Source organism: Scyliorhinus canicula, chromosome 21 (assembly GCF_902713615.1).
Source record: "Scyliorhinus canicula chromosome 21, sScyCan1.1, whole genome shotgun sequence".
Lineage (NCBI taxonomy): Eukaryota > Metazoa > Chordata > Chondrichthyes > Carcharhiniformes > Scyliorhinidae > Scyliorhinus > Scyliorhinus canicula.
In genome coordinates this window covers 20,276,713-20,300,366 of record NC_052166.1, presented here as the reverse complement: position 1 = coordinate 20,300,366, position 23,654 = coordinate 20,276,713, and the positions used below count along the sequence as shown (strand labels likewise).

The window sequence follows — 23,654 nt, the reverse complement described above, 5'->3', positions numbered from 1 at the left end:
AAATGATAAAATATTAAAACATGCTGCTGTGCAGAGACCTGGGGGTGCTCGTACATGAGTCGCAAAAAGTTGGTTTACAGGTGCAACAAGTGATTAAGAAAGAAAATGGAATTTTGTCCTTCATTGCTAGAGGGATGGAGTTTAAGACTAGAGAGGTTATGCTGCAATTGTATAAGGTGTTAGTGAGGCCACACCTGGAGTATTGTGTTCAGTTTTGGTCTCCTTACCGGAGAAAGGACGTACGGGCGCTCGAGGATGTGCAGAGGAGATTCACTAGGTTAATCCCAGAGCTGAAGGGGTTGGATTACGAAGAGAGGTTTAGTAGACTGGGACTGTACTCATTGGAATTTCGAAGGATGAGGGGGGATCTTATAGAAACATATAAAATTATGAAGGGAATAGATAGGATAGATGCGGGCAGGTTGTTTTCACTGGCGGGTGAAAGCAGAACTAGGGGACATAGCCTCAAAATAAGGGGCAGTAGATTTAGGACTGAGTTTAGGAGGAACTTCTTCACCCAAAGGGTTGTGAATCTATGGAATTCCTTGCCCAGTGAAACAGTTGAGGCTCCTTCATTAAATGTTTTTAAGCTAGAGTAGATAGTTCTTTGAAGAATAACGGAATTAAGGGTTATGGTGTTCGGGACGGAAAGTGGAGCTGAGTCCACAAAAGATCAACCATGATCTCATTGAATGGCGGAACAGGCTCGAGGGGTGATATGGCCTACTCCTGCTCCTAGTTCTTATGCTCTTATGTTCACACAGACGCACAGTCTCACACATCTCACAGTCTCGTGCACGTACATAGTCTCACACACAGACTCACAGTCTCATACATGTACATATAGTCACATGAACACAGTCTCATACATGTACACACAGTCTCACACAGACTCATACATGTACATACAGTGAAACGCACATCGGGCTGGATTCTCCATTTCAGTGGCTAAGTGCCAGCTCGTACGGAGAATTCACGGAAGGTTTACGATGATAAAAATCAGCGCTGAACCCTCACCGAGTCCGGGATTGGTGAGGGACAAGCAGCGGTACCGGGTGAATCTCCCGTCTCCCACGCCAAAAACGGCCGGAGAGTGGCCGGGTCCCTGGCCACGCATGCGCGCGCCTGATGACCTGCAGCGGTCGTGCCATACAATATGGTGTCGGCCGTGCGCGAACCCAACCTGCCATCTGTAACCTCACAGGCCACCCCCTAGTCCTTGTGGAAGCCCCCCGCTGGCCAGAGGCACGGATCCAGGCCGAGTGTGGCCGTGCTGGAGACAGTCCGCAGCTGCCACGCCGGGTTACCAACCGCTGAGACCACACGTGTCCCACGCCGTCGGGAACTCGGCATTAGGGGCGGAGCATCGTGGGAGGGCCGGACGATGATGCACCAACGCCATTGCAACAGTGTGTGACGCATGACGCAATGAATATATTTCTGAGGGGGCAAATCATGGCTGACCGGGGTCAAACCGGCAACGGCCCCAATTTGGGCGTCAGAGTCGATTCTCCGTCCAATCGCCGATTACGATATCGGAGTCGGACAAAGGAGAATCCCGCCCATAATCTAATACATGTACATATAGTCTCATGTACATACACACAGGGCGTGATTTAACGGAAATGTTTCTAAGTGCCATTTCAGGCTGGTTTGGCTGGGAGTGTCATAATGTACACACAAGTATATAATGGTGCATAGACTTACACTGACACACTGAATGATCAATCAACACACAGAACACAGCAGCCAATCACCAGACAGGGTACGGTCACTATAAAGCCAGAGGGCACTAGTTTTCTCGCTCATTTGGGATGCAGCCTCTGAAACAGCCAGAGCCCGTAATCAGTAGCATGAACATCTACCATGTGCTAGCACAGGGGTGGGCAAACTACGGCCCGCGGGCCGCATGCGGCGCGCCAAAGGTCTTTATGCGGCCCACCAAGGTCAAGTCATTAAAAAAATATTTTTTTAAACATTTTTTTTTTTAATTATTTTTTTTTTTAAATAAGGTTAATGGGGGGGGGGGGGCTGTTGGGTTACTGGTATAGGGTGGATACGTTGACTTGAGTAGGGTGATCATTGCTCGGCACAACATCGAGGGCCGAAGGGCCTGTTCTGTGCTGTACTGTTCTATGTTCTATATGAGGCGCCCAGAATCATAACCGGGTGAAGCGCCATTTTTGAAAAGTAGAGAAAAAGAGGGCTAAAGGCAGGATGCCACCGGGGGAAGCGCTGAGGTATATGCCGCACGCTAATTGGTTACAACCGGGACTATTAATTTACTATGCGGCCCTTTAAAATTGTGAATTTCTGAATGTGGCCCTTGCACGGAAAAGTTTGCCCACCCCTGTGCTAGCAGTATAGTCTGGTCAGGTTAGCCATCGGTCTTCAGTCAACCTAACATAGTGTCGACCCACAGTGCAAGTATGTTCAACAGCTCATAGTTAAATAAAATAGAGTTGTACTTCTACAAATGTTGGTAGCCTGTCTCTTCTACTGCTCTGGTAAACGCAGTCATCACAGACCCAGCATACCCAACACATCAGGGAGTTTCTCCCTGGCTCTGTCAGTGAGTTCCCCACCGCTATCTGTGACTAAACCACATTTAGTCATGTTTTTGGGCTCTGGTGAGTTTCTCCCTGGGCTGGCCCACACTAGAATTGTTTGCATTACTGGGAGCTGAACTCGTTGGCCAGTATTCCTCAGATAGGGCCACCGTTTGGGAAAGTGAGAGTGCCTTGATCTCTATGTGAGCTTGAGGGTCCCCACATCCCCCACCTTTGGGTATTGTCACCCCCCCCCCCCCCACATACATGTACATTCCCACATCCCCCCCAAGTGAGGACATCCTGCTATGGGGCCACTGAGGGGCCCCCCCTTTCAGGCCCCCGACCCTCCATCCCCCCCCCCCCAACCTTTCAGAGGGCTCTTCGTACCTGGCCCCCTTCATACCCCCTCATCCCTCCATTCAAAGCCCTGATCCTTGGCAGTGCCAACACTGCACCCTGGCACTAGCACCCCACAGTGCTCCTACCAGCCTGGCAGTGCCAGCTTCACCATGGCAATGCCAGGGTGACCATGCCAAGGTGCCAAACTGGCAGTGCTGAGGTGTCTGGGCGACAAGGGGAGAGCCGCTAACCTGCCCTGTCCCTGACCACCCAGAGGCCTCCGGTGGCCTGGGATTCTGGTTAGATTTGCAGCCATCGGGGATCCCTGGGGAGGCCTGCAGTGGTTAGCACTGCTACCTCTCAGCGCCAGGGACCCGGGTTCAATTCCCACCTCGGGTGACTGTGTGGAGTTTCTGTGAGGAGTTTGCACTTTCTCCCCGTATCTGCGAGGGTTTTCTCCGGGTGCCTCCCACAGTCCAAAGATGTGCAGGTTAGGTGGGGTTATTGAGTTACGGAGATAGGGTGGAGTCGTGGGCTTAAGTAGGGTGCTCTTTCCAAGGCCCTGTACAGACTCGATGAGCTGAAGGCCTCCTTCTGCACTGTAAATTATCTGATTCTGCCCATCAAGTCCATGTCCATTGTTCCTGAAGTTAGGGCTGTGGCAAATGTCACCATTGTAACTTAAAGGAACATGAGACTGGGTCAAAGCACAGTGTCCAGCAGCACAAAGTTCATGAGTCAACCTGGAAAGTGATTTATTGTTTTGACTGTTCCGTGACTTTGATAAGGAACTTAGGATCTGCTTAATTACGGGAAAAGTATTTACCATCCTATGGATGGTCATCGGTTGGGATCTGTAGTGGAATTCTGATTTGAGCAAATCTTGTTTTGAAGGGACCCTTGATATCTGTATTACTCCAGATGTAATTAATTCTCAGCTCAGCCTATATCTTTGTGTGAAGCTAATGTCAGATTCTTGCTGTTGCAGTTTGGACTTTTTACAGTTCGGCAGAAACCAAACCAATGCTTCCCAAATGAGAGGAACGTCTGTCATTCTCAAAAAGGTTGGTACGAAGGGTCCCGTTGCTGGAGAATGGGGAGTAAATCTTGTGGGTTCATGTGCGGTATTGAGGGCCCGTACTTTCTTATTTACAGATGTTCTTTGATGCGTGGTTTGGAAAACTGGGGGGGTTGTGGGGAGGTGGTCAGTTATCCATCTCTAACTGGAATTCTCATAGGTTGGTTTAAAGAGCCAGCCCCTGGGGTAAGCTAGGGTTCCCAACTCAGGTTGGACATATTCCTGGAGATTGCATCACATGATCTCCTGCCTCCGGCCTCTGCTTATGAAGCGGTCTGCTTCTGCATTGGGAAGACTGAAAGCAGATTCGGTGACCGCTCTGCAGAACGCCTCTGCTCAGTCTGCAAGCGTAGCCCCAAACTTCTGGTTGTCTGTCATTTAATTCTATTGCCCGATCCCACTCAGATCTCCGCCCTTGGTCACCTACACTGCTCCGATTATTTAGACAGAAGCACAGCAAGTCTTTGAGTTGGGTACTTTACAGCCTTCCGGGGCTGATTTAGCTCACTGGGCTAAATCGCTGGCTTTTAAAGCAAACCAAGCAGGCCAGCAGCATGGTTCGATTCCCGTATCAGCCTCCCTGGACAGGCGCCGGAATGTGGCGACTAGGGGCTTTTCACAGTAACTTCATTGAAGCCTACTCGTGACAATAAGCGATTCCCATTTAATTTTTCACTGTAATAATCATCACGACACCCACGGGGATGACTCGATTGATCTCCTCATGGGGCTCATGGATTATGAGCTCCCCCGCTGATAGATGGAGGCCCATCAGCTGGGACTCAGAGAAGCAACCCTTAAAAGCCGGCCCAAATTAGGACCATATGATCGGTAGTCCCGGTTGGGGCCTATATGCTGGGCGCCACGCTGCGACCTTTTCTTTTGGTTCTAAATGAACCCCCGCTTGAATCACCTTCTCGGGTCTCCTGAGCTCTTATGTGGACACAGCATTGAGTTCTGCAGCTTATTTTTTTTTAATGTTTTTATTAGAGTTTTTCTTTCATACACCACGAAAATAGAAATACAAGTCTGTACAAACCCATTACAATTAACAAAAGCCCTGCATTGGAGTTATCCTTCAACGCACCACCCTTCCCACTAATTCCCCCCTCCCCTTTTTCTTGTATATTTTGTATTCTTTATTGGTTTCTATTGTTGTACATAGTAGGGTCGTATGGCGACACACATACTACATCCTGGTATGTTATCTCTCTTCGGCCCCCTGTGCTTACCCTCTTTCTCCCCCCCCCCCCCCCCCCCCCCCCTCGCTCTTTTGGCTGTTGGCTACAAACAGGTCCTGGAACAGGTTGGTGAATGGCCTTCACATCTTGAGGAAGACCGCTTCCGACTCCCCGGATGGTGAATTTGATTTTCTCCAGTTGGAGGAATTCTGACAGGTCTGCCAGTCAGTCTGCAGCTGGCACTGCTGATCGCCAGCCGGGCAGGATTCTCCAGTGGGCGATTAGGAAGGCAAGGGCATCGGCCCCCATCCCATAAAAGGTTCTGGCTAGTCCAATACCCCGAAGACTGCCACTTTTGGGCACGGCTCCACCTTCACCCCCACAACCTTGGACATTGCCTCAAAGAAGGCTGTCCTGAACCCGACAAGTCTGGGGCATACCCAGATCACATGGGTGTGGTTGGCCGGACCTCCTTGGCACCGTTTGCATTTGTCGTCCTCCTCCAAGAAGAACTTGCTCATTCGGGATCTGATTAAATCTGTTCTGTGCACCACTTTAAATTGCATGAGGCTGAGCTTTGTGCAGGAGAAGGTGGAGTTCACCCTGTTCAGTGCTTCGTTCCAGAGTCCCCACCCATTTCCATCTCCCAAGTTGCCCACATTTCTAGTAGTGTTTGTCTTGGCACCCGTGGATATGTCCTTGTTTCTCTACGGAGGAGGTTTTTGAATTGCATGAGTCGTACCTCGCTCCCCCGGTCAGTTGGAGCTTCTAGCATCATCAGTCTGTTCTCCGTGTAGAAGTCACTAACTGTCAGAGTCACCCCGTCATGTCTCCACCTCTTGAAGGTGTCTCCATTTTGGCTGGCGCGAACCTGTGATTGTTGCAGATGGGGGCCATAGTGGACATTTTGGTCACACCGAAGTGTTGTCTTAGTTGGTTCCACATCCGAGGCGTGGCTAGTACCACTGGGCTTGTGGGTGCTTGGCCAGTGGAGATGGGTGCGCTGCTGTGGCCAGGGCCCGGAGGGAGGGATGTCACTGTGCAGGAATCTCCTCCATTTTTACCCATTCAGCTTCTGGTTCCTTTACCCATCCCCTCATTCTTTCTGCTGTGACTGCCCAGTGGTAATATTGCAGGCCGCAGAGGACCAGGCCCCCCCATGCTTCTCGTTCTTTGTAAGACTTATTTTGGGGATTCTTCGGTTCCTAACCCCCCCCCCACACACACACACACACCCCCCCACACACACACCCAAACGCCATAATCATTTTTTCTATTGTGTTAAATAAGGCCTTGGGGATGTAGAATCGGTATGGGTCGGAACAGGAAGAGGAACCTGGGCAGAACATCCATCTTGATTGTCTGTACCCTTCCCACCAGTGAGAGTGGGAGTGTGTCCCACCTCTGCAAGTCCTTTTTAACTTCATCCACCAGATTAGCCAGATTCCATTTGTGGATCCGTGTTCAGTCGTGGGCGATTTGGATCCCCAGGTAGCACAATTTGTTTTGGGCTTGTTGAAATGGGAGTCCCTCCAGCTCTGCCCTTCTCCCTTACAGGTTAATCGGGAATATTTTGCTTATGTCAGGTTGAGTTTGTAGAGTGAGAAGGTTCCAAACTCTTTCAAGAAGGCCAGGATCCCTTCCATGCAGCTTTGTGGGTCTGCAACATAGAGAAGCAGGTCATCCGCATAGAGTGATACTCTGTGCTCTCCATCTCCCCTCCGGATCCCCTTCCAGTTTCTCGCCGCTCTGAGTGCAATCGACAATGGTTCGATCACCAGGGCGAATAGCAGCGGGGACAACGGGCATCCCTGCCTCGTGCCTCTGTGCAGCTGGAAGTATTCAGAGGTGGTGGTGTTGGTCCACACGCTTGCCGTGGGGACGTTCTACAGAAGTTTCACCCGTGCTGTGAACCCCGCTTCAAGCCCAAACTGCTCCAGTACCTCCATGAGGTATTTCCACTCGACTCTGTCGAAGGCCATTTTTGCGTCCAGGGAGATGATCACTTTTGGTATTCTCTCCCCGGATGGGTCCATTATCACGTTTGGCAAGCGTCTGATGTTCGGCATAAGCTGCCTACCCTTGACAAAGCCCCTCTGGTCTTTTGCGACCACCTCTGATGTGCACTTGGCCAGAATCTTCGCGACTGTGTTTAGCAGCGAAATGGGTCTGGAAGACCCGCATTCTGTTGGGTCTTTGTCTTTTTTGGGTATCCGCAAGATTGAGGCTTGTGATAGCGTAGGTGGCAAGGTGCCTCCAGCGAGTCTATGAACATTGTGAGAGGCCAGTGCTGTCGCAAACCTTTGTAGACGTCCGCCGGGAATCTGTATGGTCCCGAGACCTTCCCCGCCTGCTTGGACATGATGCTCTCCATGATGTCTTTTTTTAAAATAAATTTACCTAATTCATTTTTTCCAATAAAGGGCAATTTAGTTTGGCCACTCCACCTAACCTGCATCTCTTTGGGTTGTGGGGGCGAAACCCACGCAAACACAGGGAGAATGTGCAAACTCCACACGGACAGTGACCCAAAGCCGGGATCGAACCTGGGACCTCAGCGACGTGAGGCAGCAATCACTTCGCCACCGTGCTGCCCAGCCTTCCAGTTCTAATGGTGCTTCTAGCCCCTTCTTGCTATCTTGCTCCACAACTGGCATGTCCAGTATATCGAGGAACTGCTTCACCCTCGCGTACCTGTTGGGGGACTCGGAGGTGTACAGCCCCCGGTAGAAGGTCTCAAAAGCATCATTGACCTTTTCTGGCTCCACTACTAGGCTGCCGTTGTTGTCTCTAATCTATTTCCTTTGTGTCTGTCTGCTTTGTCAGCTGGTGAGTCAGCAGGCAGCTTTGTCTCCGTGCTCGTATAGGGTTCCCCCATGCCTAGCGGAATCGGTGTACTGCTTTACTTGTGGAGAACAGATCAAACATTTTTCCTCTCCACCAGAAGTTTTATGGTCGTGGCCTCGGAGTATTGCCTAACTATCTCCAGTATGGAGTCGACCAGTTGTTGCCTGGCCACCCTCTCTTCCCTGTCTCTACGTGCCTTATAGGCGATAATCTCACCCCTAATCACAGACCTCAGCACCTCCCAGAATATGGAGGGTGAGACCTCCCCATTCTAGTTGTTGGTAATGTCTATGGCCTGCGATACTTTCTCGCAGAAAGCCTTGTCAGCCAGGAGGGCCGTGTCCAACCTCCAAGGGGTAATGGACACGGCCCATCTCCAAACTCACATCCACGTGTGGAGCGGGCCAGAGATTGCGATTGCGGTGTATTCCACCCTTACTATCCTCCGAAGCACTACTTTCCCCAGTACAAAGAAGTCAATGTGTGTATATACTTTATGTACTCGGGAGAAGAAGGGGAACTCCTTTTCCCCTGGGTGCATGAGCCTCCATGGGCCCACTGCCCCCACCTGCTCCATAAATGTGCCAAGTTTTTCGCCATGCTGTAGGTCTTCCCTGTTTTGGGCCCTGTACACAGTTTTTTTTTTAAAAAAACATTTAGAGTACCCAATTATTTTTTCCAATTAAGGGACAATTTAGCGTGGTCAATCCACCTATCCTGCACATCTTTTGGGTTGTGGGGGCGAAACCCACGCAGACACGGGGAGAATGTGCAAACTCCATACAGACAGTGACCCAGGGCCGGGATTCGAACCCGGGTCCTCAGCGCCGTAGGCAGCAATGCTAACCACTGTGCCACCGTGCTGCCCTGTCCTGTACACAGTTAAAGTCCCCTCCCATGATGAGCCAGTGCGTATCTATGTCAGGGATTTTCACCATGGTCTTTTTTATGAACCCTGTGATGTCCCACTTGGGCGCGTAGGTGTTCACCAAGACCACCAGTGCCCATTCCAGAACACCAATGACCATGACATGTTGTCCCCCAGGTCTGTAACCGTCCTCGTCACCGGAAACACTGTCCTCTTACTGAGCAGTATAGCTACCCCCCCCCCCCTCCCCCCCACCCCCAGCTCTCATCCCACAGCGAGAATGGTAGGTCTGTCCCACCCAGCCCTTTCTAACCAGCAGTTGGCCCTTCTCCCTCAGGTGTGTCTCTTGGGGGAAGACTGTCGGCTTTCATACTTTTCAGGTGGGCGAAGACTCTGGATCTTTTCACTGGGCTGTTAAGTTAAAACTATCCTGATAGATAGATAGAGATAGATAGAGAAATACAGCACAGAACAAGCCCTTCGGCCCACGATGTTGCGCCGAACTTTTGTCCTAGGTTAATCATAGAATTTTGGACAATTTTTCATGGCCAATCCACCCAACCTGCACATCTTTGGACTGTGGGAGGAAACCAGAGTACCCGGAGGAAACCCACGCAGTCACGGGGAGGATGTGCAGACTCCACACAGACAGCGACCCAAGTCAAAATCGAACTTGGGACCCTGGAGCTGTGAAGCAATTGTGCTATCCACAATGCTACCGTGCTGCCCTTAAGAAGTTAACCTACACTCCATTATTCTACCCTAATCCAAGTACCTATCCAATAGCCGCTTGAAGGTCCCTAACTTTTCCGACTCAACTACTACCACAGGCAGTGCATTCCATGCCCCCACAACTCTCTGGGTAAAGAACCTACCTCTGACATCCCCTCTATATCTTCCACCATTTATCTTAAATTTATGTCCCCTTGTAATGGTGTGTTCCACCCGGGGAAAAAGTCTCTGACTGTCTACTCTATCTATTCCCCTGATCATCTTATAAACCTCTATCAAGTCGCCCCTCATCCTTCTCCGTTCTAATGAGAAAAGGCCTAGCACCCTCAACCTTTCCTCGTCCACTTGAGTGGCAACTTTCAAAAAACTATGAACATAGACCCCAAGATCTCTCTGCTCCTCCACATTGCCAAGAACCCTACCATTAACCCTGTATTCCACATTCAGATTTGTCCTTCCAAAATGGACAACCTCACACTTGTCAGGGTTAAACTCCATCTGCCACTTCTCAGCCCAGCTCTGCATTCTATCTATGTCTCTTTGAAGCCGACAACAGCCCTCCTCACTATCCACAACTCCACCAATCTTCGTATCATCTGCAAATTTACTGACCCACCCTTCAACTCCCTCATCCAAGTCGTTAATGAAAATCACAAACAGCAGAGGACCCAGAACTGATCCCTGCGGTACGCCACTGATAACTGGGCTCCAGGCTGAATATTTGCCATCCACCACCACTCTCTGTCTTCTATCGGTTAGCCAGTTTGTTATCCAACTGGCCAAATTTCCCACTATCCCATGCCTCCTTACTTTCTGCATAAGCCTACCATGGGGAACCTTATCAAATGCCTTACTAAAATCCATGTACACTACATCCACTGCTTTACCTTCATCCACATGCTTGGTCACCTCCTCAAAGAAGTCAATAAGACTTGTAAGGCAAGGCCTACCCCTCACAAATCCGTGCTGACTATCCCTAATCAAGCAGTGCCTTTCCAGATGCTCAGAAATCCTATCCCTCAGTACCCTTTCCATTACTTTGCCTACCACCGAAGTAAGACTAACTGGCCTGTAATTCCCAGGGTTATCCCTATTCCCTTTTTTGAACAGGGGCACGACATTCGCCACTCTCCAATCCTCTGGTACCACCCCTGTTGACAGCGAGGACGAAAAGATCATTGCCAACGGCTCTGCAATTTCATTTCTTGCTTCCCATAGAATCCTTGGATATATCCCGTCAGGCCCGGGGGACTTGTCTATCCTCAAGTTTTTCAAAACGCGCAACACATCTTCCTTCCTGACAAGTATCTCCTCAAGCTTATCAGTCTGCTTCACGCTGTCCTCTCCAACAATATGGTCCCTCTCGTTTGTAAATACTGAAGAAAAATACTTGTTCAAGACCTCTCCTATCTCTTCAGACTCAATACACAATCTCCCGCTACTGTCCTTAATCGGACCTACCCTCGCTCTAGTCATGCTCATATTTCTCACATATGTGTAAAAGGCCTTGGGGTTTTCCTTGATCCTACCCGCCAAAGATTTTTCATGCCCTCTCTTAGCTCTCCTAATCCCTTTCTTCAGTTCCCTCCTGGCTATCTTGTATCCCTCCAGCGCCCTGTCTGAACCTTGTTTCTTCAGCCTTACATAAGTCTCCTTCTTCCTCTTAACAAGACATTCAACCTCTCTTGTCAACCATGGTTCCCTCACTCGACCATCTCTTCCCTGCCTGACAGGGACATACATATCAAAGACACGCAGTACCTGTTCCTTGAACAAGTTCCACATTTCACTTGTGTCCTTCCCTGACAGCCTATGTTCCCAACTTCTGCACTTCAATTCTTGTCTGACAGCATTGTATTTACCCTTCCCCCAATTATAAACCTTGCCCTGTTGCTCGCACCTATCCCTCTTCATTACTAAAGTGAAAGTCACAGAATTGTGGTCACTACCTCCAAAATGCTCCCCCACTAACAAATCTATCACCTGCCCTGGTTCATTACCAAGTACTAAATCCAATATGGCCTCCCCTCTGGTCGGACAATCTACATACTGTGTTAGAAAAGCTTCCTGGACACACTGCACAAACACTACCCCATCCAAACTATTTGATCTAAAGAGTTTCCACTCAATGTTTGGGAAGTTGAAGTCGCCCATGACTACTACCCTGTGACTTCTGCACCTTTCCAAAATCTTTTTCCCAATCTGTTCCTCCACATCTCTGCTGCTATTGGGGGGCCTATAGAAAACTCCCAACAAGGTGACTGCTCCTTTCCTATTTCTAACTTCAACCCATATTACCTCAGTAGGCAGATCCCCCTCGAACTGCCTTTCTGCAGCTGTTATACTATCTCTAATTAACAATGCTACCCCCCCCCCCCACCTCTTTTACCATCCTCCCTAATCTTGTTGAAACATCTATAACCAGGGACCTCCAACAACCATTTCTGCCCCTCTTCTATCCAAGTTTCCGTGATGGCCACCACATCGTAGTCCCAAGTACAGATCCATGCCTTAAGATCACCCACCTTATTCCTGATGCTTCTTGCATTAAAGTATACACACTTCAACCCATCTCCTTGCCTGCAAGTACTCTCCTTTGTCATTGTTACCTTCCCCACTGCATCACTACGTGCTTTGGCGTCCTGACTATCGTCTACCTTAGTTGCTGGACTACAGATCCGGTTCCCATTCCCCTGCCAAATTAGTTTAAACCCTCCCGAAGAGTACTAGAAAACCTCCCCCCCCAGGATATTGGTGCCCCTCTGGTTCAGATGCAACCCGTCCTGCTTGTACAGGTCCCACCTTCCCCAGAATGCGCTCCAATTATCCAAATACCTGAAGCCCTCCCTCCTACACCATTCCTGCAGCCACGTGTTCAACTGCACTCTCTCCCTATTCCTAGCCTCGCTATCACGTGGCACCGGCAACAAACCAGAGATGACAACTCTGTCTGTCCTGGCCTTTAACTTCCAGCCTAACTCCCTAAACTTGTTTATTACCTCCACACCCTTTTTCCTACCTACATCGTTGGTACCAATGTGCACCACGACTTCTGGCTGCTCACCCTCCCCCTTCAGGATCCTGAAGACACGATCAGAGACATCCCTGGCCCTGGCACCCGGGAGGCAACATACCTTTCGGGAGTCTCGCTCGCGACCACAGAATCTCCTATCTATTCCCCTAACCATTGAATCTCCTATTACTATTGCTTTTCTATGCTCCCCCCTTCCCTTCTGATCCCCAGAGCCAGACTCAGTGCCAGAGACCTGGCCGCTGGGGCCTTCCCCCGGTAGGTCATCCCCCCCAACAGCATCCAAAACGGTATACTTGTTTTGAAGGGGAACGGCCACGAGGGATCCCTGCACTGTCTGCCTGTTAGTTTTCTTTCCCCTGACTGTAACCCAGCTACTCTTGTCCAGTACCTTTGGTGTGGCTACCCCTGATGGGGGATATCTGTCCCCCCACCCTCCCCTGCTGGATCAACCAAACTTACCTTGCGGATGCGCCCCTGCGCGCAATTTCCCTTTGTTAGGGGGCCATCTAAAATGTCCGTACCCACCTTAAGGCCGCGGGCCCCTGCGCTTCGAGGTTTCCCTTTGTCTAATGGCCATCCAACATGGCCGCCAACTGTGTGTACGCCCTGTGGGTGAGCCCATGCACTCAGGTTTCCCTTTGTTTGGGGACCCGCCAAAATGGCTGCTAGCGGTGTCATCTTGTTCCCTGTTGTCATGTGTGGCCTGTTGAAGCCAGCGTAGACCCTCCTCCTCCCCCCCCAACCCCGTCCATTTGCCCCTCCCCCCTCTGGTTCTGCCCCTTTCCACCCTCCTACCATGTACCCCCTCCTCTGTCCCCCACCCCCCTTTCTACCCCGCTACCTGTAACTCCCACTTTTGTGGTGAGTTCTGCAGCTTCAGCTTTTCAGACTGCAGCTGTCGCAATGATTCTGCTGTTGCCATTCACACCTAGCCTTATCCTATGATTTTTTTTTAGGTGTCCCATTACCACCTCCTTTTGCCTCACAGCATTATCCACGTTGTCATTTAATCTTGGCAAATTGGCACAGGGGACAAAAAAAAAAGCCTTCCACCCGATCAGAAATCTTTCCTTTTGTTCTTTCACACATTCCCCCTTCCCCTCACCCCCTCCCCACCCCTACTTGCTCAAAACCTGTTATATCTCAAACTTCTTCCAGTTTTGCTTCTCTCTCCTCAGTTCCCTTGAGGCCTGCCGAATATTTCCAGTATTAATATGTAATAATTTCAGAATTTCAGGTGCTGGTATTTGCTTTCAAAATAAACTCGGGCATTTGTTCATAGAACGCGTGAGGGGCAATTTTCTTTTGGCTTTGTATAACCCTGATGCCAGGCCCCAGTAAGAATGCTCATTCTGTACTTGCAGATTGATGTAGTGGATTTGAAGCAACATCCTTCACCCTGTGACCAGTACCTGGGGAACTCGATGTTTTTCTGGGTCCCAAACCCTTCATACGAAAGGAAGCAGCAGAAAAAGCGGACACAAAGGTGAGAGCGAATTGTTTCTTCTGTAAAAAGTCCGTTTCCTCGTAATTAAGACGTTGTAGTGAATGTATAATATGTATAATTCACACTGTGTATCACTGTGTCCCTGTGGGCTCCATCTGTGAGCCGTTGTGCGGCTCTGCCCACAGGGGGAGATGAGGAGCATCTCCACCCATGGCTCCGCCCATGGCTCCTTCCACAACCGGAAGTATAAAGTGCTGCGGTCTTGCGAGCCTGCCCTCAGTTCATTTGGTCGCAGGCAGGCTCAGTTGTAAGTCGATTAAAGCCACTGTTTACTTCTACTCGTGTCTTGAGTGAATTGATGGTCGCATCAGACGTATATAGAAAGGCACTCATGACATCAAGAGAGGAGTTTTTTTGTCTCCCCATTCTGTTACCCACAACAGCTGTCAGCAAGCTGGTGAATGGTACCCAGGGCAGACGATGGTGTAGTGGTAGTGTCACTGGACTAACGACCCAGAGGCCCATTGCTCGGGGGACATGGGTTCAAACCCCACCACGGCAGCTGGTGGAATTTAAATTGAATTAATAAAATCTGGAATTGGAAAGCTCACCTCAGTAATGGTGACCATGAAACGATTGTCGGAAAATCCCATCTGGTTCACTAGTGTCCTTTAGGAAGGAAAGCTACCCTTACCTGGTCTGGCCGGAATGTGGCTCCAGAACCACAGCAATGTGATTGACACTTAACTGCCCTCTGAAATGGGCGAGCAAAACGCTCAGGTGATTATGATGGGCAACAAGTGCTGGCCCAGCCGGCGACACCCAGATATGAAACCAAACAAAGGCTAGAGAGGTGAAATTCGAAGGACAGAGTGCGCAGACAAGGCTTGAATTCCATTGAATAGAGAAGATTTAATTGAGGTACCCTTCCGGAGACATTTATGCATTACTGTGATAACGTTGGAAGTGTGGCAGCCAATTTCTGTGCAGCAATGACCAGATCACCTGATGTAGTGATATTGGGGGATGAATATTGACGATGATACTGGGGAGAAATCCCATGCTCTTCTTTGCGATAGTGCCCAGTGGGATCTTTTTAACTGACTTGAGAGGGAAAACGGGCTTAACATCTTGCCCGAATGATGGAGGGGGGGGGGGCGCCCCCGACGGCAGAGGGATTCTCCGTCCCGCCAGCTGGCCAATGGGATTTCCCATTGTGGGCAGCCCCATGCCGTCGGGAAATCCCCGGGCGTGGGTGTGCTGCCTGCGTAACGGAGAATCGCGACAGCGGAGAATCCAACAGAGCACCTCTGACACTGCAGCACTCTCCTAGCCTTGATTATTTGCTGAAGTCTCTGGAATGGGACTCATTGACACAAAGTCAGTAACCTGCCGATACCTGAACTCACTCCCCCTTCTCAGCTCTATCCTCTCCCTTAGCTCCTCCAGACTGGTGAACCCTTCCTCCAAATCTCGCACAGTGGCGTTTGCACCGACATCCCTTCCATCCTAAAATGTCTGCTCAGCTGATTCCATATCTTCACCGTGGACTGCACCACTGAATACCTACTCGGAGCCATTGGCAACCCCGCCGTCACCATTATCTTCAAACTAGACTGCTTTGTCTTTTGGTTTTCTGACACAATATGTTGACAGGCCAACAAGAGGTGAGGCCACTTTGGATTTGGTTTTGGGTAATGAACCAGGCCAGGTGTTAGATCTGGAGGTAGGTGAACACTTTGGAGACAGTGACCACAATTCGGTGACCTTTACGTTAGTGATGGAAAGGGATAAGTATACCCCGCAGAGCAAGTTATAGCTGGGGGAAGGGCAATTATGATGCCATTAGACTGACTTAGGATGTGTTGGTTGGAGAAGGAGGCTGCAAGGGTTGGGCACACTGGATATGTGGAGCTTGTTCAAGGAACAGCTATTGCATGTTCTTGATAAGTACGTACAGTCAGGCAGGGAGGAAGGGTCGAGCGAGGGAACCGTGGTTTACCAAAGAAGTGGAATCTCTTGTTAAGAGGAAGAAGGAGGCCTATGTGAAGATGAGGCGTGAAGTTCAGTTGGGGCGCTTGATAGTTACAAGGAAGCGAGAAGGATCTAAAAAGAGCTGAGACGAGCAAGGAGGGGACATGAGAAGTCTTTGGCAGGTAGGATCAAGGAAAACCCAAAAGCTTTCTATAGGTATGTCAGGAATAAAAGAATGACTAGGGTAAGAGTAGGGCCAGTCAAGGACAGTTGTGGGAAGTTGTGTGTGGAGGCTGAGGAGATAAGCGAGATACTAAATGAATACTTTTCGTCAGTATTCACTCAAGAAAAGAGATATTGTGGAGGAGAATGCTGAGACCCAGGCTATTCGAATAGATGGCATTGAGGTGCGTAGGGAAGAAGTGTTGGCAATTCTGGACAAGGTGAAAATAGATAAGTCCCCGGGGCCGGATGGGATTATCCTAGGATTCTCTGGGAAGCCAGGGAAGAGATTGCTGAGCCTTTGGCTTGATTTTTAGGTCATCATTGGCTACAGGAATAGTGCCAGAGGACTGGAGGATAGCAAATGTGGTCCCTTTGTTCAAGAAGGGGAGTAGAGATAACCCGGTAACTATAGGCCGGTGAGCCTAACGTCTGTGGGGGTAAAGTCTTGGAGAGGATTATAAAAGATACGATTTATAATCATCTAGATAGGAATAATATGATTAGGGATAGTCAGCATGGTTTTGTGAAGGGTAGGTCATGCCTCACAAACCTTATCGAGTTCTTTGAGAAGGTGACTGAACAGGTAGACGAGGGTAGAGCAGTTGATGTGGTGTATATGGATTTCAGTAAAGCGTTTGATAAGGTTCCCCACGGTCGGCTATTGCAGAAAATACGGAGGCTGGAGATGAGGGTGATTTAGAGATGTGGATCAGAAATTGGCTAGTTGAAAGAAGACAGAGAGTGGTAGTTGATGGGAAATGTTCAGAATGGAGTGCAGTTACGAGTGGCGTACCACAAGGATCTGTTCTGGGGCCGTTGCTGTTTGTCATTTTTATAAATGACCTAGAGGAGGTCGCAGAAGGATGGGTGAGTAAATTTGCAGCACACTAAAGTCGTGGAGTTTAGACAGTGCGGAAGGATGTTTGCAGGTGTATGAAATGCAAACATTTATTAATTATGAAATATGCAAGGACAGGTGATGCTGAACTCTGACACAGGAATTGTGGTGTGACAGTATAGGAATGTACCCTCCAGGACCAATTTTCTCTTAATAATGTGTGTGGATGGAGATATTTACTGAAGCCTTTTCACTCTTTTAAACAGCATTACATCTGCACAGCACGTTACTGTCCAGGAAATCAGCTTCCAGGGTCAGCCATTCGACCAGCAGAAACAAAGTCAGAAAATAGTGAGTCTCACCTAGCCTAGGCGGCATGACATTCTGCAGTTTATCAGTCACTGAACACAGCTGACATTGCCTTTTAAAGAGTAAGACTTGCCCCGTCCACCCCACAAGACATCCCAAAGTGTTTTACTGTCGATGGAGTGTGCTTATTTAGCATGTTGCAATATCGAGAAACCCAGCAGCCAATCTACACATAAACAGCAACACGATAATGACCAGATCATCCGTTTTCCCGGTGTTGACTGAGGGTTAAATATTGGACAGCTCATCGGTAGGAACTGGCCCTACTCTTCTTCAAAATTAGTCCCATGGGATCCACCAGAAAGTCCAGGCGGAGCCTTGGTTTTGCACCAACGTGGATAAACTGCTCAAGCTCCCGGCTTGGGACTTGAAACTCACAATTTCCTGACTCTCAAGTCAAGGGTCCTACCAGTAGGGAAGCACGGTGGCAGAGTGGTTAGCATTGCTCCCTACGGTGCTGAAGACCCAGTTTCGAATCCCGGCCCTGGGTCACTGTCCGTGAACAGTTTGCAGATTTTCCCCGTGCCTGCGTGGGTTTCATCCCCACAACCCAAAGATGTGCAGGCTAGATGGATTGGCCACGTTAAATTGCCCCTTAACTGGGAAAAAAATAATTGAGTACTCTAAATTTTTAAATAAAGAGTCCTACCAGTGAGATTCCTTCCTTTGTTTCCATGAAGCTAAAAAGGCCTTACCTCTGGGTTTCCACCCGTCTGACTTTCCCCGATCAAGTCCCACGAGGATAGGCCCCAATGAAATTTAATTTAGAGTCATAGTCGTACAGTACAGAAAAGGCCCTTTGGCCCATCGAGTCTGCACTGACAAAACTACACTAAATGTACACTAATTCCGTTTTTCAGCATTTGGCTCATAGCCTTGAATGTTATGACATTTCAAGTGTTCATCCACTTTCTAAAGGTTGTTAGGTTTCCCGCCTTTACCACCTGCCCAGAGAGTGCATTCCAGACTCTCTGGGCGAAAAAAATCTACCTTCAAATCCTCTCTAAACCTCTTGCATCTCATCGTAAAATTATGCCCCCTTGTTATTGACCCTTTAACTAAGTGGGAACAGCTGCTTCCTAGACACCCTGTCCATACCCCTCCAAACCGTAGACACCTCAATCAGGTCCCCCCTCAGCCTTCTCTGCTCTAAAGAAAACAACTCCAGTCTATCCAGCCTCTGTTCCTAGCTCAAACACTCCATTCCAGACAACATCCTGGTGAATCTCCTCTGCACCCTCTCCAGTGCAATCACATCCTTCCTATAGTGAGTGAGGTGACCAGAATTGCACTTAGTACTCCAACAACCTCCCTGCTCTTATAATCTATGCCAGGACTGATAACGCAAGTGCCCCGAACACCTTCTTAACCACCCTATTAAACTGCCCTGCCGCTTTCAGGAATCTGCTTACAAGCACCCCAAGACCCTCTGAGCTTCCTAGTGTCCTGCCATTCATTCAGTATTCTCTTGTCTTGTTACTCCTTCCAAAGTGCATCACCTCACACTTTTCAATGTTCAATTCCATTTGCCACTGATCTGCCCATCTGACCAATCCGTCAATATCGTCCTGTAACCTAAGACCTTCTTCTTCACTGTCAACTAACTCTTCCAACTTTTCCCATCAGGCAGGAGATACAAAAGTCTGAGAACAGATACTAAATGATTCAAAAACAGCTTCTTCCCTGTTGTTACTAGACTCCTAAACAACTCTCTTATGGACTGATCAGATCTCTTCACACATCTTCTCTACTGAGTAGTACTACACTCGTGTATGCTTCACTTGATGCCTGTGTCTTATTATTTACATTGAGTATTTTACCTTTGCTCTATTTTGTATTTTCTTTTCATGTACAGAATGATCTGTCTGAGCTGCAGGTAGAACAATACTTTTCACTGTACCTCGGTACACGTGAAAATAAACAATTCCAATCCAACCACCTGGTCAATCGTCGTGTAATCCGCAAATTTACTTATCATCCCCCTCTATAATATCATTTATATATATATATGTCACGAACAATAAGGGACTCAACACTAATTCCTGTGGTATGCCATTGGACACCATTCTCCAGTCACACAAACAGCCTTCTACCACCACCCTCCGTCTTCTACCACTAAGCCAGATTTAGATACAATTTGCCATGTTGTATCCCATGTGCTTTTACCTGCTTTATCAGTCTCCCATGTGGGACCTTGTCAAAGTCTTTGCTGAAATCCTATACATACATCAACCGCACTTCCCTCATCTTCACACCCGATCGCCTCCTTGAGGCATGACTTCCCTCCGACAAAGCCATGCTGACTATCCCTGATCAAACCTTGTCTCTCCAAGTAGAGATCCTTCAGAATTTTCTCCAATAGTTTCCCTACCACAGATGTGAGACTCACTGGCCTGTAATTCCCCGGTTTAGTTGTCCCTCAATCTTCTCGCACCTTCCCTGTGGCCAGAGAGGAATTAAACATTTGGGTCAGAGCCCCTATAATTTCCTACCACAGCAGCCTGGGATATACTCATTCGGATCCGGGGATTTGTCCAATATGAAGCCCGCCAAAATCTCCAATATCTCTCACTCCCTATCTCAAACAATTCAAGAACCTCACAGTCCCTGTCCGCAAATTCTGTACCTATACCTATATCCTCCTCCTCCTGAGTGACGACAGCTGTGAAGTACTAATCTGACACCTACCAATGTCCTCCGGTTCTACGCACAGATTGCCCACTTGGTTCCAAATGGGCCCTCCTCTTTCCCTGGTTACCCTCTTCCCCTATAGAATACCTCGGGATTCTCCCTAACCCTGCCCCCCCCCCCCCCAGTGCTTTTTTTTGCTAACCTCTCTTCTCCCGACGCTCCTTTTCCCCCCACTCCCGCACATTCTATTTCTGCTACTCCTGAATTAACAGCTAGACGTATAAATGCCGCAATTTATGGGACATGGCCCCCAGAATTTATCTGGATGATTTCCATGGTGAGTGTTGAAGGTTAAAACCATAATTTTTCTCCTCAGAAAAAGAAAGCAAGTGACAGTGTGCCAACTGGCGGGCAGCCATACACCTTCCTTGCTAGACAACAGCAGATCCTCAAGGGGTTGAAGGACACAATGAAGGGGAAAGCGCAAGAGCTGGCTGAACTAAACCAGAGGTAATGTGGTATTCCACGGGGATCTGTGCTGGGGCCTCTGTTGTTTGTAGTATACATAAACAATTAGGAGGAAAATGTAGCTGGTCTGATTAGGACGTTCGCGGATGACACCAAGGTTGGTGGAGTGGCAGGTAGTATTGAGGATTGTCAGAGGATACAGCAGGACATAGATAGGTTGGAGACTTGGGCAGAGAAATGGCAAATGGAGTTTAATCCAGACAAGTGTGAAGTAATGCATTTTGGTAGGGCTAACATAGAAGAGAAATATACCGTAAATAGCAACGCTCTTAGGAATATAGAAAGTCAGAGAGATCTGGCGTGCAGGTCCACAGATCTTTGAAAGTTGTAACACAAGTGGACAAGATAGTCAGGAAAGCATACAGAATGCTTGCCTTCATTGGACTGAACATAGAGTATAAAAACTGGCAAGTCATGCCACTGTTGTACCGAACCTTGGTAAGGCCGCACTTGGAATATTGTGAACAATTCTGGTCAGCACACTACCAGAAGGATGTGGCAGCTTTGGAGAGAGTGCAGAGGAGGTTTACCAAGACGTTGCCTGGTCTGGAGGGCGTTAGCTATGCGGAGAGGCTGAATAGATTCGGACTGCTTTCATCAGAAAGATGGAAGTTGAGGCGTGACCTGATAGACGTCTACAAGATTATGAGGGGCATGGATAGAGTGGATGGGCAGGTACACTTTCCAGGGTGGAGGGGACATAGGTTTAAGGTCCGTGGGGCAAAATTTAGAGGAGATGCGCAAGGCAGGTTTTTTTATGCAGAGGGTAGTGAGTGCCTAGAATGCGTTGTCAGGGGAGGTTGCGGAAGCAGATATATATTAATGGCATTCAAAAGGCATTTTGACAAATATGTGGATAGGATGGGTATAGAGGGATATGGCACAAGGACGTGGTGAGGATTTTGGCCAAGGTTGGTATCATGACCGATTCAGGCTTGGAGGGCCGAAGGGCCTGTTCCTGTGCTGTATTGTTCTTTGTTACCCAGTTTTAGAGAACCATTACCATTGAGAGGGAATGTGCATAATGTCAGTGGTGAATCACACCAGTCATGAAATTAATTGAATTAATTTCACCATTGATGAGAAATGCTTTAACTGACGGTCATGATCAGAACTTAACACAGTAAGACAATAAGTTGCAAGGTGGGACCTACTGGATGAAGTGGCTGCTTGTCAGCACCCAGAGACTCATGACCTGATCCTTACATAGTGTCTGTCCCACTCTCCTGCTGTTGGCTATATTTGTGAATACTGTGGATCTCTTGTGCCTTTAACCACTGCAGTGACCTTGCAGCTGAACAGGCCCCGCGACAGCAGGGCGTCGCGACCAAGGACCGATTTGGCGGCATAGGCCTGGATTTTTGGAATAGTGGCAGAAGGAGCCGCAATTCCAGAAATCCTGCCCCCAAGCACAGCACCGACCATTTTCACAGGGGTGGGAATGGGCCCAGGTCAGGATTGACACACGTGCATTTCGCGGAAGCAGCTGCCCATGGAAATCAGCAGCTGCCTCCACTCGTATGTAATTTTGGTGTGAGAGCTGTCAGAAACTTGAGGTGTGCAGATTAGATCTGGTAGGAAGAGGTTTGAACTTTGTGGATTTGTTTGAATAGCCTTTTGGAGAAAAAGGTGTCTCTTTGGATATGGTCCCAGGCCACTATTGGGGGACGTCAGTATTCTTTGGGAGAAGTCCAGTGTTCTTTGAGAGGTAAAATGGACTCCTAAAATTAGGCATGAATGTGCGCAGAAAGTGCATAAACATATTGGAACTGTGAAGCTCGTTGAAGCTGTCAAAAATAACTGTCAAGATGAACAAAGGAAGAAGCAAGCTGTCAAGGCATTTAACACTCCTGCCCTTTAACTCTATGAAAAAACTCTGGAGTATTAAACTTATGCCCCTTACCACCCCCTTCACAAATCATCCATTTTATTGCTACGCATTAAACACAGCCTTAAGGCTTGTTTTTTTTAGCATTCTTGTCCTGTTCCCATTATTTTTCACTGTGGCCCTCTTTGATTCTGCCCCTTGATTTCTCTGCCTGTCATATTTCTTATTCCCTTTTCTGTGTTTTGTTCTTGTTCGTGTCCCCCCCCCCCCCCCCCCCCCCCTCCTCTGACTCCTTGCATGGGCTCCCACGCCCCTGCCACTTTAGTTTAAACTCTCCCCAACCATTCTAGCAAATACACCAACTAAGGACATTAGTCCTACTTCTGCCCAGGCATTACCCAACCAGTTTGTATTGATGCCACCTGATGAATCTGAAACCTGCTCTCTCGCTACATATTCATCTGATATATCCTGCTATTTTTGCTCTGACTAGAACGTGGCACTGGTAACAATCCTGAGATCACTACCTCTTGAGGTCCTACTTTTTAACTTTGGGGCAGCACGGTAGCATTGTGGTTAGCACAATTGCTTCACAGCTCCAGGGTCCCAGGTTCGATTCCTGGCTTGGGTCACTGTCTGTGCGGAGTCTGCACATTCTCCCCGTGTATGCGTGGGTTTCCTCCGGGTGCTCCGGTTTCCTCCCACAGTCCAAAGATGTGCAGGTTAGGTGGATTGGCCATGCTAAATTGCCCTTAGTGTCCAAAATTACCCTTTGTGTTGGGTGGGGTTACTGGGTTATGGGGATAGGGTGGAGGTGTGGGCTTGGGTAGGGTGCTCTTTCCAAGAGCCGGTGCAGACTCGATGGGCCAAATGGCCGCCTGCACTGTAAATTCTATGAACTTACTTCCTAACTGCATATATTCTGCTTTTGGGACTTCAAGCCTTCTTTTACCTATGTCGCTTATACCAATGTGTACCACGGCCACTGGCTGTTCACCCTCCCCCTCCAGAACGTCCTTGAGCCACTCTTGGACATCTTTGACCCTGGGCTAATTACTAATCTGAACTTTCTACGTAGAAACATGCATAGAAAATAGAAGTAAGTGTGGGCCATTCGACCCTTCAAGCCTGCTCCGCCATTTATTATGATCATGGCTGATCATCAAATTCAGTACTCTGATCC

At 48.7% G+C, this 23,654-nt stretch overlaps 1 protein-coding gene across 2 annotated transcripts in view; it reads left to right on the top strand.

The window, feature by feature from the left end:
- Positions 1-23,654, top strand: part of LOC119955731 (uncharacterized protein C9orf43 homolog) — a 59,921-nt gene that overhangs the window by 22,203 nt on the left and 14,064 nt on the right. For both annotated transcript variants that reach the window (XM_038782236.1, XM_038782235.1), the window contains exons 4-7: positions 3,880-3,955; positions 13,996-14,117; positions 17,382-17,466; positions 20,492-20,625. In XM_038782236.1, coding sequence (XP_038638164.1) covers positions 3,880-3,955; positions 13,996-14,117; positions 17,382-17,466; positions 20,492-20,625 — 417 coding nt within the window. The remainder of the gene's footprint in view (positions 1-3,879; positions 3,956-13,995; positions 14,118-17,381; positions 17,467-20,491; positions 20,626-23,654) is intronic.